Here is a 17,378-nt window from a genome sequence, read left to right as displayed (position 1 = left end):
TTACTCATTAATTTATCATTTAATATAAATGCTGACAGAAAGCAGATAAAGACCTTGTAGACACGTTCATATATTTACAATCCAAATGGTGAATCACCTCCTTCTACTTGTTAAAATAAATCCTTTTATCTGCATCTCATGGGAGCCTTAAACATTAATTAGGAGCAACAAGAGGCTGAGTCAGTTTCCAAGGTAATAAAGAAAGGAAATAGCATTTTAACAAAATGTGGCATCTTGATACAAACAACATGCACACAAATAATAGAAAATAGAAAAAGATGGTCCTAATCCTCTCAAATCTGCAAAAAGTGGAACTTGTACTTATTCAGTCAGAGTTTTGCTGCTCTAAACAGTACTATCATTTCTTTTTTTTTTTCCACCTCATTTTGTTCTGAAGGCTGCTTAAAAATTAGAAATACTAAATAGATTTAAAAAGAGAGGAAATGGTCCATTTCAAACAAGGTTCCCTGCCCCCCCATTCCAAAAGAACTTTCAGAGAAGTCATTACAAAGTCTTCAAACAAGATTTCACAGTTTGCCAGATGCTACGGAATTATTCACAGCTTGTGAAATCCCAACCCATTGTCTACTTTCACTTTTTTAAAAATTGGAAACATCTGGAAAAAGTAAAATTTCACAAAATTCAGCAATTAAAATCAGCTGTCACTTTAAGGAAGAACATTAAGTTTTTAAAAATTTCTGAACAGGTGGGTAGAGACAGGCCAAAAACAAACAAACAAAAAAAAAAACCCCTCAAACTAAACAAACCAACCCAGGAATACAAGAAAACCTTTTAAAAAATGACATTTTATCTAGCACTCATTTATAAGAATAAGAGAAAGAATTCTTACTATCCAAAATTCTAAGTGATTTTATTAAATCTCTTATAACCTGACTCAAATCTCAAGGGCTCCTTTATTCACCTAGATTATTTTTGTCTTGTTAAGTATACCTCTGCAGGGCACAATCACATACAATCAATACGATTGGTAAATTACACAAGCTCTATCCCAAGCAAATATGCATCAATGTTAAAAAGTTATTATTATTATTTTTTTTTAAAAAACAAAACAAAATAAAATCCACCCAAAAAGGTGATAATGACTGCAGAATGTCTCTGGGAGACTGGTATGAGCCTAAAGACCAATTGAGCAGAGAAAAAAGGGTTGCAGGGGGCAATGTGAAGAGACCACACACATCAAGAGGAATCTGACAACTGGAAAATGTTTAAGTGGGTGAAAGGTTTTTGTTCATTATCTTAATTCACTTTTTCCATTGTTCATGTTTCCAAGTCATAGATTTATCATAAAGCTAATGAAGTCCATGACCAATAAATAAAATGAAAGAAAAAATTTTTCTTCAAGTTCCATTCTTTCCCACAAAGGATGAAAAAGGGGTAAGTATGAACACTCAGGCAACATCTGAAAAAAGTAGTCTGAAGATAGTGTTTCAGTTGAACAGATAAAGGTAAATATTAGAGGCAAAAAAGCTTAAAATGCCTTTAAATCAAAGGAATATTTTATGGGCTAATTCAGATATTATTGTGAGAAAGGCAACAAATAATTAAGAGAGGTAACACTAAAACATTTTTAGTTTTTAAAAACCCAGGCCAAAAAACAAAAACAAAACAAAACAAAAAAACAACCATCCAACCAATTATCAACCCACTATTTGTTCCCACCCTTTTTTGACCCTCTCACATGCCCCACCTGACAGTTTCCAGTTATAAGACAACTCTGAGTGTACAACCTAAAACGGATGCCAAAGACTTGTGAGCTCTGTCTGCTTAGAGTTAAAAAAAAAAAAAAAAAAACAAGAACACAAAACCAAAGAAAAGCCAGAGACAGTGGAATTTCAATATAAGAAAACAAGTCAACGTTATCTAGTATATAATAAACATACATTAGGATAACAAACTCCACAGGATTTTATTTCTCTAAACACACATTTTAGACACAATATTGTCTACAGGTTTAAGTTTTCCACCTTGGGTTGTTGTGCCTTAATTTCTAGTGAAAATAAATTATTACTTTAGGGATGTTTTGCTCAGGACAAAATTTAGGGGAAATTCAGTGTTTGGCTGAAAACTCTGAGGCTCTGAAAACCAGGGTTCCAGTAGTGAGGTAACCCTGCGACCACAATATGGTTGCAAAGGGCTCTGGACCCACTCTGCTCAGTGCAGTATTGAAAACCCACCTATTGGGAACATTACTGATTAATAAAAGGTGTCACTTATTCCTGGTGTTGGCAGTTTCTTATTCTTAATTAACATTATAGCTAGTATTACTTATTAATTAGAATTTACTGTGAAAAGATTTTTAGCAATCACAAAAACAAAAATCTTAAAATTTCAAATCTTAAGTTATTTACTATAGTAAATAGTACCTTTTGACAAAATAGCTTTAAGTGGCTCAGAAAAGCGGAATTGAGAATTTAAAAAAAAATAACTGCAATTCATCTACAATTCCCAATAAGTCATTTCAGCAGAAAAATTTCATAAAGCTGAGCTGAAGCAACAATAAATATAAAAATAAAAGCTGTCCAAGGTAGAAATGTAGATGTGGATCAGCCAGAGGCCATGAGGGACAATGACACTAGCAGTAGACAGTTTGTCTGTTTAGTCCCCAAAGCTGAATACAATCTGTTTTTAATTTGGCAGCTCTGATTTTAACTTCCAGGGGAAGAGATCACTTTACAACACTGTAACCATGTATCATCAATTAAAATTTTAATGAACTAGTACTATTTTTAAGGTAAAGATTTAAGTGAACACTGCAGTTAATTTTCAGACAAGTTATTAATTTCTTCTAAAAGTAACTGGGCCATTTCTCCTAATGAAATATCATTATAGGTGGTTTTTACAGATATCTATGAAGCCTTTACTCAGTTCTTTAAAATGAACGAAAGTGGAAAAAAGATAGCGAGACTTCCATCCACCACCATGGGTGTATACATATATATATTATATATATGTAAAAGGAAATGAATCCTCTTTAGTGAAAAGAATCTTATTTTTCTCTGAATCTGACTACAATTAATTATTTCTCACTAGCCAGATACTCAGGAAGATTACCCAGTTCATGACCTGACCATCCTGAGAGTGTATCATCCTTCAGGCACAAGTGAAAAAACAAAACCATGGGAGATGCTATTATAAGAAGATAGTCTCAAAAAAGGCAGGTGGTTGCTTACTCAATATTGTAAAAGAAGACATTCACTGGTTTAGAAAAAATGATGAATTTCCATTACTTTTTACATTTTATAAGGCCAGCTAACTTTAATAGTTAACTTTAGATAAATCTACACAGTACAGTCAATTCACAAATACTAAAAGGTTTCACAATCAAAATGGCTACTACATCCCCCCCAAACCAAAACAGTAAAGCACAAGTCTTTGGCTCTCCCTTAAAGAAAACAGCAGGTTACCATTCTTAACCAGACCTCTGTTTGCCTACCAGTAGGGCAAATACCACATTTGTGCATCACTGAGTAATAACACCATTAGAAAAGGCAACTTCACAGAAGTTATTGGCTAAGCGAATTCATTTGAATGCTCTGTTTTGAGGCAGCAAACTGTCACTGTTACAGATTGGGAAGGGCAGTGGGTAAGTCAAGGGGAAACTGCAGAATGGAAAAGGGTCAGGGGAAAAAACAAAACGTTCACGGGAAAACTTAGGAATTAAATTTTGAGCTCCAACAATGGGGACCCATGCAAAAATCTGATGGAGTTACATATGCAAATAAGAATCATATCAATTTGTTATCTTTCAGGCAAACAAATAAATACATGGAAAAGTAGGAAAAGGGAAGGGAAATAAGATGGGAGAAGGGAATCACCCATATTAATGCTGTACCAAACCAATTTCTACACATTCTGAGTAGTTGACATTAAGAATAGTGTCATTATCATTTGAGTAATATTACTACTAGGAACTTATTCTATAACTAACTTCTTCTCAATTAGAAAATAAAGAATAGATCTTTGGTCACTTTAGGCTCTGTACATTAGCCAAAAAAGGGCATCTATTAAACTTACCTTTTGACAATATCTATAAATTTAAAAAAAAAACAACAACAACAACAAAAAAAAACTACATGTAAGACAGGAAACTGAGCCTGGACATCGTATTCTCAATTCTTCTACACTTTTCCAGAAACCCCTTGAAAAAATAATCCAAAACACTTTTTCTATTTCTCATTATAATAAAATCTAACTTTGTTATCTAAACAAGAGTGAACACAACGTGCTCATTACTCCTATCTTAACCCTTTCAGAACTGCTGATGGAGTTCATTTGAGATTTCCAAGACTTGCTTTTGAAAAGCACAAGATCATTTCCAGAAGAAACTCATGTTTAAAAGGAAGCACAAAAAAACTATACCTGATTGGTTTCACTTCTAATGTCTCTAAAGGCACAAATAAATTTAAAAAGCCAGGAAAAAAAAATCAATGCTTTCCAGATTTTGATAAAAAAGCAGTTACAGAGTCAAGTGGTTATGCCCTAATAGGCCATTTACCTTTACTGGCTCCTCATAACACAAAGTATATCCAAGAGAAAAACAACAACAAAATGTTCCTCCCCCAAGTTTAGGGGTTTTAGTTAATTCCCAAACCTGTTGGAGGGCACTAGGAAAGCTGTAACAGTTTCCAGCAGGTAAGGCAGAATGGCCAATTTTAAACAGCTAAACAAGAAGATGGTCTACATTCTGCTTTTCTATCCAAACAGACTGCCTCTAGAGTGTGGGGACAGGAAGGGCTAGAGCTAGAATTCATGCCAGAAAAGACTTTTTTTTTTTGCCCCCAAATGAAAATACATTTTTTAAAAGGCATTAGTGTATATGGAGAAAATAAGAACAAGAATGAAAGAATTTGAAATACTAGGGGAATGGAACTATTTTACTTTTATTCCTAACCTCAACAAAATCATTACCCATAAATTCTTTTCTAATACCAGAATCATTCCAACTTCCAAAAGAAACCAACTGCTTCTAAAACTTAGGAATTATCTGACATGTCCAAAGGAGAAATAAGATATGTCCAAATTTGCCTATAGAAGGTTGGAGGCAAATAATATTGGCTTTTATATAAAGAAATGAAAATTCTCAAGACTGTCAGACATAACAAAAGTTTCTTTCCTTCTCCCAATAAACAATAAGTACTTAAAGTGTAAATATAAAAGGGTTTTTATTTTTTAAAAGGTCAAAAAAAGCAAATGTATGAATGCATTTTTTTTAAAAAAAGGAAATGTATGTATCAACTGAAAAAATGCCTCACCTTCGTTTCAGTGCTTCTACCTCCCAATCAGTCATTTTATCGCAACAGCTGCGCTCATGCGAAGAAATCCTTAAAACATACCCAATATATATACAGATATAGCTATGTATATATGTATATATATAATATATATATATAAATTTTTATTTAAATAAAAAAGAAAGCTCGAATCCCAAGCCAAATGTGTATATCAAATCCTTGACCAGCCAGGTCTGTAGGGCATAATCAAATTCAATGTGAAATAGTATATAAACACGGTGCCTTGACTGGGCAAATTAAATAATCGCTACTCAAAAGAGTGTTCGGTTTGGACTCTCCTACTGGTAGGCAATGGCAGGACTGTTTTACCCTTCCCACCCACCCCCATTTGTTTCAGTTAATAATATAATGGACACAGAGCTTAGACTGAGGCTGTTATGACCTCAGCAGGAGTTAAGGGTTAAGAATATAAGAAACAAGAAAAATATAAACTTTTGCTTTTACCCAACCAAAGCAATGCAGTAACTTATTACATAACCAGTGCTTTCTGATTTAGTAGTATAATCCAAAAAGGGAAACTAAAAATATCAGGCAAACAGTGGACAGAGAGAGTGAAATAATCCCCACAAAACATGCTTTATAGGGGTTAAGTATAGACTCAGGGTATCAGAATATGTGCAGCAGAACTAAAAATTAAAAAAAAAAAAAATCTTCCTCTTTGCAAAATTTTCTTGAACAAAGTTTATCAAGGCTGGAATCCAAATCTATGAAAATTGGTTTCAAAAATATTTACTACTTATTTATGCTAATAATTTGGGATAGCAACCAGTGATCAATTCACAAACCAGCCTTAAGATTCAGGCAGTTTTATATCTGCCAAATCTTTTTTGAAATCCGAGGGCTTCAGTACACAGGGGTTTTATTTTATGCTTTTGTAAGTTTTGAGAGTAAAAGAAATAATGTGTCCATATTTCATTTACTGAAAAAAGGTGTCCCTGTTTAAGTTCAAATAAAGTGTTAATTTTAAAACATGGATGATTGTCCTGTTTTTTGAGCATTCTGATTTTAGCAAAGTTTAATACCAAAAAAAAGCTTCAAATTTCCAACCATGAGCTCAACAGCTAATATACTAATTGTGTATTTTTAGTGCTAACAAATTACATTTCACTCTTAATCTTCATTTAAATCTCATCAAAAAGGACACACTGAATTGCCTTTCTGATTACATTAAGAAAATGCAAAGGATCCTTAACAGGGAGCTAAAACATTAGCTGTTAATTCTCTTTCTTAAAAGTTGAAAATAAAACCCTCCTAAATGGTTGGTTAACAACAAAAGTTTTAATGTCATAGCAAAAAACATTTTTTTATCCATGAACCTAGTGATCCAAAAAGGAAAAAATTCTAAATAACAGGTCTGAGAAATTTAGTTTGCTGCACATTTTCTAGTAACTCAGTCTATTGTCTCTGTTTCTCAAGCACCACAGAATTCTAAGAAACACCAGTGCTTTTTGTCTGTTTTAGTTTAAGGAGTGGTGAGAGTTGGAAAGGACTGGAGGTAAGGAATTATACACTGGGTATGTAATAATACCAAAATACAAGAAAAACCTACTTCATTAAGATCATACAATTAATCAAACAGAGTGTATATATAATATCATCATCTTTTTTAAAGCCCTGGATCCAAGGCGTCCAAAGTTATTAAAATAAAGTTCATTCACAGAACAAAAACAAATTTAATCTGAATTGCTTGCAGATACTGCTAATTTTCTTTTTCTTTAAATTAAAAAAAAAATGCGTTAATGTGAACTATGTGCAGGGTTTGTTTTTAGTAGTGGTGTTTGTGCACATTGCCTCTGGTGCTTTTCCTGGATTTCTCTGACCATTCTTAGAGAGAACACATTTAGAAGTCATCCATTCTTCTACCCTTATGCTCCACAAACTGATTAGGAGCAGAAGAGAATATTAGGATTCCTCATGTTTTAGGGAGCAGAACTGGGAGTAACTCCGGATCTCTGGGAGTCATTGTTATCTCCTCCTCCCTCTGGGTCCTCTGATAGGTTCAGAGAGCTGGTCTTGTTTGACAGGAGGCTGATATTCTCTTGTGTCAAGGCTGATCCATTCGGTATATCACTGTCAGCATTAAAAAAAAAAAGGAGTTACAATTTTTAAAAAGAGGAAAAAAAATCAATTATTTAGTAGAATAAAATCAATAGGGTCATCATTGAATACCATAGAAAAATATATAAATGGATTCCAAATTTTAATTTACAGCTCTTCATTCATGTTTTAATATAGGGTCGGCAAAATAAAAGTAGGTAGTTTCCTGATTGTAAATAAAGTTTTACTGGAATATAGCCTGCTCATGTATTTATGTATTATCTGCTACTATTAAGAGCAGAGTTACAAGATGCAACAAAAACTATAAAGCCCATACCTTAAAATTTTAACCAAATGGTCTTTTAGAAAAAGTGCTGACTTCTGATTTAGCGGGTTTACTAGTATAGATTATTTTTTTGCAGTGCTGAGGATCAAGCCCAAAGCAAGCACTAACTCCTGGAAAGTATTTCCTAACCCTAGGAAGTACTTTTCAATCTAAGATAACACATGGATTTAAAATAGCCAAAAGCCAAGAATGAAAATAACAGGGTATTAGAAATTCTTGCTGTCATCAGAAGGTCAACTCAGGACTATGCACTCAAAAAGACTCAAAGTAGCCTAATAAAATAATTAAAGGTATGCAATTAATTTCAACATTATTTATTGCAGGATTATTCAGGATAGCTGATATATATTTTCCATAGCTGTAACAGGATATGAATAGGACAGATGGCTCCCAGCAATATATTTTATTTTTTTTTAGTTGTAGATGGACACACACTTATTTATTTTTATGTGGTGCTGAGGATAAAACCCAGGGCCTTGCATGTGCTAGTCGAGCACTCTACTGATGAGCCACAACCCCAGCCCAAACCAAAAGATTTATAAAGGTTATTCTGGTATGACCACAAAACATAATATTTTCTTTTGGCCATATTGAGGATTGAACCCAGAAGTACTATACCACTGAGCTATATGCTCAGCCTTATTGGTTTTTTATTCTGAGTCAGGGCCTTGGCAAATTCCTCTTGCCTCAGCTTCCTAAGTAGCTGGGATTATAGGCGGCATTATTTTTCTTTTGTATATTTTTTTGTTTAATAAGACTATGAAAATGTCCCCTTCTTTACCTGAATGTCAATGTAAGGTCCTCAGCTGGAACCTTGTTTTGTGGTTCTGGTTGTCCATTTTCTGCTTGCTTACTTGTATTCAATTTGGTTTTCATGTCCAGAGAACACTGGTTCTCCTTTGAAAGAGAAGGAAATAAAAGCCAGTTATCTTGTATTTAATGGTGCTAATGGGAAAGATTAATACAGATGATACAAACTGATGATCCAGAAATTACATTTTTTAAAAAATATTTTTTAGTTGTTGATGGACCTTTATTTTATTTATTTGTATGTGGTGCTGAGAATCGAACCCAGTGCCTCACGTGTGCTAGGCAAGCACTCTACCACTGAGCCACAATCCCAGCCCCTACATTTAGTTTTATAAAAGAACAAGGAAACAGGCAAACTAGAAGAAAAACACACACAAAAGTGTAATGGGTACAACCCACCTGTTTGCTATGGATTTAATCCCTGGCACCAAAAAACTAGAATATATTACTTTTATCATTTAAAACATAAGGCTATATTTAATATAAATTAAAACAAAGAGAAGAAGACAACACAGTAATAAACTTTGTTAGGAATTAATGCTTGGCCATAGGGGAAAATGCATAAAAACTAACATGGAAAAGTCACATGAGAACTGCATCTCACTCACAAAAATAGGTCATCAATAACTTAAAAGGCTGGGGGCTGGAGCTGTAGCTCAGTGGAAGAGTGCCTGCCTTGCACCTGTGAGGCACTGGGTTCGATCCTCAGCGCAACATAAAAACAAAATAGGGGTATTGTGTACAACTACAACTAAAAAAAATAAATACTTAAAAAAAAAATAACTCAAAGGCTGTCAAAACTAGAATGTTACTTGGTAAATATATCTTTATATAACATAATGCAAAATAGTAAACATCATCTCATCTCCTTCCCTATTGATATTTTAAACAGAAATTTAAGAATTCCTAATTAATCACCATGTTTTCCCTAAAGAATCCTACAACAAAGAATATATCCAAATCAAATGAGAGTAAGGAGAGGAAGGATCCAACATAGGCAGAAGCTCATCTTCATGAGAATTATTCTACTCATTAGAATGCCTTAGATGAGCTCCAGATGATTCAAGAACTCTACAGTCATGTGACACACCACACAGGTTTCACTTCACTTTCCCTCTTCTTTCTCATCATAACACTCACCATATTTAGTTCCCGGGTTCTCTTCCCAATTTCCCTTTCCACTTGATGCAGTTCCAAGCTCAACTGCTCACTTGAGATCATTCCAGGCCACTTTGGAGGAGGCGGCGGCGGCTGTGGCTGTCCCGCCAAGGTGTTTGCTTCCCTCTGCAACACCAGCCTGTTACTAACGGCCTAGTGTTTAAAGCCAAGAACATACATATGTCAACACACTTTCACCATGCACAGAATAACTAGGTCCATTTTCAGACCACAGCTATTTAACCTTACCACCCAGGTATTTGCAATAAAAATGATGCAACATAAGGTGCAATCTCTTTCAAGTATCATGGAAATTGAAAAAAATAAAAGGTATTTAAATTAGATAAATAGTAATTCCATCTTAAATATAATATAAACTCTATTTTTTTGTGGTACTAGGGATTGAACCTAGGAGTGCTCTACCACTAAGCTATATCCCTACCTCTTTTTTATTTTTTGAGAGAAGGTCTTGCTAAATTGCAGGGGCTGGCCTTGAACTTGGGATCCTTCTGCCTCAGCCTCCCGATTCACTGGGAATACAGATGTTTGTCACCACACCTGGCTAAAAATTATTTTTTTAAATATTTATTTTTTAGTTATAGATGGATACAATATTTTGTTTTTATGTGGTGCTAAGGATTGAACCCAGTGCTTCACATGTGCTAGGCAAGTGCTCTACTACTTAGCCACACTCCAGCCCCATACTTTCTTATTTAAAAGAGAAATCAACTATCAATTTGTATCTCCCCCTACCTTTTATGATTCTTTTTTTTTTTTTTTTAAACGGCAGCCAGGCACAATGGTGCATGTATATAATCCCAGTGATTCAAGAGGCCAAGGCAGGAGGATCATAAGTTTGAGGTCAGCCTTGGCAACTTAGTGAGACCATGTCCCAAAAATAAAATAAACAGGGTTACACAGTGGCAGTGTGCCCTTCAAGTTTAATCCCCAGTACTGCAAAACAAAACAAAGCAAAGCAAAACCCTCAAAAATGACTAAGACTTTTAAGTATAAAAAGTTAAATATTCAGTAGCTTCCAAATAATACTGATATTCTTCTTTTCTCTTTGTTTCAGTGCTGAATATAGAATCAGGGCCTTGTGCATGTTCAGCAGGAATTCTATTCTGAGCTATACCCCTAGGCCCTAATATTCTTCTTTTTAAAAAATATTTATTTATTTATGTATATTTAATTTTAGGTGGATACATTAGTTTGTTTTTATGTGGTGCCGAGGATCGAACCCAGTGCCTCATGTATGCTAGGCAAGCGCTCTACCACTGAGCCACCACCCCAGCCCCGTAATATTCTTTTTTTATTTTTTGGGGGTAGTGGGGATTGAACTCAGGGACACTCGACCACTGAGCCCACATCCCCAACCCTGTTTTGTATTTAATTTTGAGACAGGGTCCTACTGAGTTGCTTACAACCTCACCATTGCTGAGGCGAACTTTGGAACTCACAATCCTCCTGACTTAGCTTCCTGAGCTGGTGGGATTACAGGTGTGTGCCACCGCCCAAAGAGAGAGAGAGAGAATTTTAATATTTATTTTTAGTTTTCGGCGCACACAACATCTTTGTTTGTATGTCGTGCTGAGGATCGAATCCGGGCCGCACACATGCCAGGCGAGCGCGCTACCGCTTGAGCCACATCCCCAGCCACCCTAATATTCTTTTGATATAGAAAATGGCTCTAGAAACTCCAACAAGACAAAAAGCCATAAATTTGAGGATAAGGAGTACTGCACCCTGTGGGAACAAAAGATCTGAATCTTTTAATGAAAAATTAAAGACCAACATAAGCAAATAGCATTTTGATTTTTGTTTTGTGGTTCTAGAGATCAAACTCAGGGCCTCCCAAATGGTAGGCAGGCACTGTACTACTGTACCATCAGCCCAGCCTTCTGTTTTTATGATAGGAAAATTTCACACAATCAGAAGAGAGAGGCAATACCACCTGCCTACCATTTCAAGGATATTATGAGGGTCAAATAAGATATGTGGTAGTGGGCTGGGAGTGTAGCTCAGTGGTAGTACCGTTGCTTACCTTCTGTGAGTATGTGAAGCCCTGTGCTAGGTCCTCGGCACTGGGGGGAATGTGTGATTATAATTTATAAACTGTAAATAACTATATAAATGAAACATGTTATACTCTTATATAGGAATTATAGGTTAAAGTTCTAAGTTTCTACCTTCTAAAGATTTATAAAAGCTGAGGATTAAATAAAATAAGAGAAATTTAAAAAATTTCTAAAGCTAAAAGTACTTGTTGATAAATAAACATTTACCTTAAACTTGTACCACCAGAGAATAAAAGCTCCTGCTGGGAAATTTAGATAAACTGTTTTCTCTTCGTAGGTGGCTCTTCTTATATTTCCTATTATCCCAGAATTAAACCTAGTACTGAATTCTTTGATGAATGGACAGCTATACCAATTCTTAAGGAAAAGACCTTAAAGTTTTATGTTCATAATACCTCAAAAGTTTCTCCATTTAAAATCTGAGACCGCTGCAAAAATTGGAATGAAAAAGTATCTATACTTTCAGAGGCTAATACCTCTAATCCGCGTAGCTGAGTCTGCTGGCTAATCTGATGATTCAGTTGCTGTAATTCTAGTCGTAGCTGTTCTCTCTCAGCAGATGGAAGGGGTTTTCCGTGACTGGCTACTTCTGGCATGGATACTCGCTCCCTTTTGTGGGAAAAGCATGAAATAAATTTTAGTTTTATTTTATGAAAACGCTACTTACTGAAAAAACAAAATAAGTTGAAAATTTAAAGATCTGTACAAGTAAAAAGTATGATTCATACCTCTCACTGAAGTGTCCCTGAGAAGTTACATTTTGATGAGGTGAATATGGAGAACCTCCCCAGCCACCGTGGGTTCCATATGGACTGTAATCTGTAAGTGAATGATTTATTGTAGTATGATGCAGATTTGATTCTTCTTCTAAAAAGTATAGACATATTCCCTATAAAGCTGTCTAAAAAAGTCATCTACCAAAATGGTAAATAGGGTGTTGCTATTTGTTTCTTTCCCATAGAACCTTCAGTTTTTATATTTTTTCTTCTGTTTAAATTATTACTATTTTGCTTTTTATTGGTGGATTACAGTTATTTATAATAGTTGGGTTCATTTTGATATAATCACATAAAAATTTGAAAATTACTGACTTAGAAAATTGTTGAAAGCACTGGCAGTAAACAGGAAAGAGGAGTTAAACTGGGAAACACGAATATTAATTTGGGTCAGCATACCTCTGAAGATTCTTACCAGAAATGTTAATAGATTTTGTGGGAGCTCCCTGAGGTGCCATAGCCTGCATTGGGCCAGCACCCTGATACAGCGTTTTGGAAGTTCGAGAGATGGCACCAAACCGAGATACTGTTGGTCGGTCTCCAAATGGGATGAGGTCATCATCACTGGTTTCTACTGCTCTTCTCTGAAGTTCCAATCGCTGGTCTCTCATTCCTTTACTTTCCACATTCTGATGAAAAAAGCAGAATGAGAAGTCTATCCCACACTTAGATCTCTAACATAATTTCTTCTCGTTCTGTAATAAGGTTGCATCATGTCCATATTGGTAAAACTGAAATCTTTAGTGTCTTATATAAAACACTGCCTTTTAGACCAATGACCAGTCCTCATAGTCAAAAATATATTTTATATCATGACCAAGTATGCACATATACAAATATACTCTCACACAGATAGTTTTTGTGGTAGACTGAAATCAGGGCCTAAAACATACTAGTTAAATGCTCTACTAATGAGCTACACCATTAGCCCTTTTTATTTTTTTGAGGACAGGGTCTTACTAAGTTGCTGAGACTGGACTTAAACTTGCAATTCTCCTGCCTCAGTCTCCCTATAGTGGCCAGGATTTACAGGCATATGCCACAGCACCTGATAGAAACATGTATTTATCCACATATATATGATGTATAATGTTATACATACAAATTGTATATATGGGGCAGTAGAGAGATATTAATTCCTAGGTAATGTGTATACAGATTAGTGTGTCTGAGAAACACTGAGCTAGAATTTTTGCGCCTCTGTGGGAGATTTTCAATTACATCTAGATTACACCTAGATTGTGTTAAGAACATTTTTATTCTTGACTGATTTAGGGGAAATTAGCTTTATTTTGATAGCATATATGGTACTTTTTATTTTTTAGTTGTAGTTGGACACAATACCTTTATTTATTTATCTATTTTTATGTGGTGCGGAGGATCAAAACCAGGGTCTCACATGTGCTGGGGGAGCACATGTGCTAGCTGAGTCACAACTCCACACCACATATGTACTTAAAAAATTATTAAAATTTATTGGTAATACCTAAAATATCATATATAATAATATTAATACATGATACATGTTATAATATAGTATGCATGTACTTTTAATGTAATAATCCTTTCAGAAAGTACACCATGTCCAAAACAAGGGTTCCTGTTTAACTCCACCTCCTCTTCTTATTTATGGCCTAAATGCAATGTTTCCTGCCACAGAAAAACACAAAGGTGTGTGTACGCGCGCATGCACATGTGCTAGGGATTAAACCCAGGGCCTCACAAATGCTAGGGAAGTACCATAGCACTGAACTATATAAACCCAACACCTAAAGGCTTGTTTTTGCTTGTTCTCCTTTATATCCCTATCTCTGTTTTTTGGAAGCTGTCATCTATTTGTGTTTATACTACAGACATTAAATCATTTATTTATAGTGCTACCAGTGTATCAGTGATTACCACCTTTTTTTTTTTTTTTGCCCAGGAGTTGAACCCAGGGTACTCTACCACCAAGCTAATCTCAACCATTACAGACTTTTAATTTTGAGACAAAGTCTTGCTAAGTTGCCCATGTTGATTTCAAACTTGCAATGCTCCTGCCACAAACTCTGGAAAATTTCATTTCTTTAAAAAATAAAAAGGCAATTAAGATAAAACAGATAACTTAAGTATAATAAATTTCAATGTCAGAGCTCACTTGAAACTAAATCAGCTTTAATTCTGACTCAAATAATACTCTTATTCACTAGATTCAACTTTGTTTTTTAGAGCTGTAAAAAAGTTTTATTTGGTGAAGCCCAAAATCTTAATTACATAAAACAATTTAGCTTGGGTTCTAAATAATTGGTGGGAAATTACCACCTGCACAGAAATACAATAAATGTTCTTTTGTCTAGATAATAAATTTTTACTTTTACTTGAATGAAACAAAAGAACCATATAGTTTCAATGCAGTTCAACGGCAGAGAAGCCTATCATCTGAAACTCTAAAGCAAAGCTCAATTACTTGTGTCTAGACTATAATGAGTAAAAATTTACTTGGTGTCTCTTGATTTGTATTAATTATGGCTTAGCCATTACACATACCATCATTTCCACACTCCCTGCTGCCACAACATCTTTGGGTTTTGCATCTTTGGTTCCAATGTAGGAGCCGATGGTGTCACATGACCAAGGAGAGTATTGGCTATAATCATTTCCTTTGTATTTCCCAGCTACCTTCAATTCTTCATCCAAAAACTACAGATGAAAAAAAACAAACAAACAAAACAAAACAAACAAACAAACAAACAAAAAACAGGAAATGGGTCTATGAGTAACAAGACAGAGAAAGCAAGGAATTTCTCAGAACATTAAGCTGAAGCAATAAAGTGTTTTACTTTTAAAAAAATATTATTTTTTAGTTGTAGTTGAACACAATTACTTTATTTTTATGTAGTGCTGATGATCAAACCCAGGGCCCTGCACATGCTAGGCGAGTGCTCCACTGCTGAGACACAACCCCAGCCTGTATATTTGACTTTTAAGTGTCAATTTTTATAGTTTATGAAACGAATAGCTTTAGTAAAGAATGGTGTTTTTAGCCATCACACTTTGTTATTGAGAGGTCAAAAAGAAGTATCTCAGTTTCCTACAAGGAATCAAGCCAGGATTTTACAGGTTTCCCCATCCTTTTCTTCATTACATTAGATGAAATCAACAGTTAAGCAAATATGTATTAAGGCATGATTTTCCTAGATCCCCCTCAATGCTGCCTTTAATAACAGATAAACAAAAACATTAAATACAGTTTAAAGTGCAGTGGTGTAACAGCAGAAGATGGAACAATTCGGTTTTTTTTAATATTTATTTTTTAGTTGTAACTGGACACATTATCTAATTTATTTTATTTTTATGTGGTGCTGAGGATCAAACCCAGGGCCTTGCACATGCTAGATGAGAGATCTACCACTGAGCCATAATCCCAGCCCCAGATGTAACAATTCTTTATTAAAATTTCTTTAACAGCAATAATTCTTATCTTGAATATCAATTCTGGTTCATAGGGTGATTCAAGGATGTAAAAAGGATAATATGCATAATTTCTATCTTCTTAATGTAAGTTCTGCAATTATCTAGTAAGAGAATAGCTATTGTTATATTCACTTTTATGTAATATTTGGCATTTTCAAAGTGGTTTCCTGTACACTGTCTCATAAATTCTTCAAGTTCAATAGAGAATAATGTAGATGCGATCTAATCAAAGCTAAACCACAACAGAACAAGAACTAGAACTTTAACATTGCTTTCACTTTGTCACAAGAATATGTAGATCTACTGTTATCTATGGGCTGCTGGTACACTTAAGAGGATCTAAGTCTTATATTTAAGGATCTCTTCTGAGTCATAAGTATAGCCTTCTGCACTGAGCAAGGCTATGTGCTCATCAATACTCACTTCAACCACAATTTCTGTTTCTGCTGTTCAAAACATCTTTCCTTTTGATTGCCCTACCACTTTTTAAGAATTTCATCTCCTTTATATTTCCCCTTCATCTTCAAACTTCATGTATAACAGCTAGCTTTTAAAACATACTATCTACTAAAAAGCACACCCTTTTCACCCCAAATATAATGTGCTATGCAGCTGTTAAAGGAACTGGATAAATTTATATATAAACATACAGAGTAACTAATTAAGTAAAAATAAACTGTAAGCAAAAAAATGCAAAACACAGGCATAAAATCTCAAAATGTATGATCAAATCATCCTAGTAGAAAATAATGTTAGTATAGGATCACAAAGAAAATGAAATACATAACAAATTAACAGTAGCCACAGAAAACAGGATTTTGGAAAATTATTTCTATGTTATGTATTTCTATAATGTTTGAATTTAGTACAACTATATGTAAGCTGTTTATAATAAAAATTGAAGCTTAAATATGTAGAGTTTTCTATGTCCTAAGATAGTTCTATATAAAGTTCTTTAACAGCGAGGCATTATTGTTAATTTTAATGAAAATTAAAATATAAAATAAACAGTTATTATTTACCAAATGTCCACTATGTGCTGTCTTTCAAAAAACATATATAACTATAAGCTTAAGTACTATGTATAAAACAACAAAACAAAACAAATAAATAAGATCAACAAAGCAAAAAGCTGGCTTTGTTTTACAAATAAAATGAACAAATCCATAGCAAGACCAACCAAGAAAAAAATATACCAACAGCCGAAGTGGAAAAATAAGTATCACTACAGATCAGATAAACATTAAAAAGATGCAAGACAACATTCATTCACAATAACTATTAGCACTGTTTTGTAGAAATACAAAGAAGGTAAAATCCAAAGTTATGGTTTACTGTCCTATGGTACAATAATTAGTTTTTGGTATTGTTTCAGTAGTGGGGACTGAACCCAGTGACACTCTACCAC

The 17,378-nt window shown here is 34.4% G+C and overlaps 1 protein-coding gene across 3 annotated transcripts in view; it reads right to left on the bottom strand.

Annotated features, from left to right (window-relative positions):
- Nucleotides 1-17,378, bottom strand: part of Rc3h1 (ring finger and CCCH-type domains 1) — an 85,025-nt gene continuing 67,647 nt past the window's right edge. For 2 of the 3 annotated variants that reach the window (XM_076831886.1, XM_076831888.1), the window contains exons 14-20: nucleotides 15,044-15,196; nucleotides 12,933-13,146; nucleotides 12,470-12,560; nucleotides 12,218-12,350; nucleotides 9,646-9,816; nucleotides 8,477-8,592; nucleotides 1-7,382 (exon numbers count right to left, since the gene is read on the bottom strand). In XM_076831886.1, the coding sequence (XP_076688001.1) occupies nucleotides 7,232-7,382; nucleotides 8,477-8,592; nucleotides 9,646-9,816; nucleotides 12,218-12,350; nucleotides 12,470-12,560; nucleotides 12,933-13,146; nucleotides 15,044-15,196 (1,029 nt within the window). In that variant the 3' untranslated portion in view covers nucleotides 1-7,231. The remainder of the gene's footprint in view (nucleotides 7,383-8,476; nucleotides 8,593-9,645; nucleotides 9,817-12,217; nucleotides 12,351-12,469; nucleotides 12,561-12,932; nucleotides 13,147-15,043; nucleotides 15,197-17,378) is intronic. The other variant, XM_076831889.1, reaches the window with a different exon arrangement.

Source organism: Callospermophilus lateralis, chromosome 13, assembly GCF_048772815.1.
Source record: "Callospermophilus lateralis isolate mCalLat2 chromosome 13, mCalLat2.hap1, whole genome shotgun sequence".
Classification (NCBI taxonomy): Eukaryota; Metazoa; Chordata; class Mammalia; order Rodentia; family Sciuridae; genus Callospermophilus; species Callospermophilus lateralis.
The sequence above is the reverse complement of the archived record's forward strand: the minus strand, read 5'-3'. Positions and strand labels throughout refer to the sequence as shown.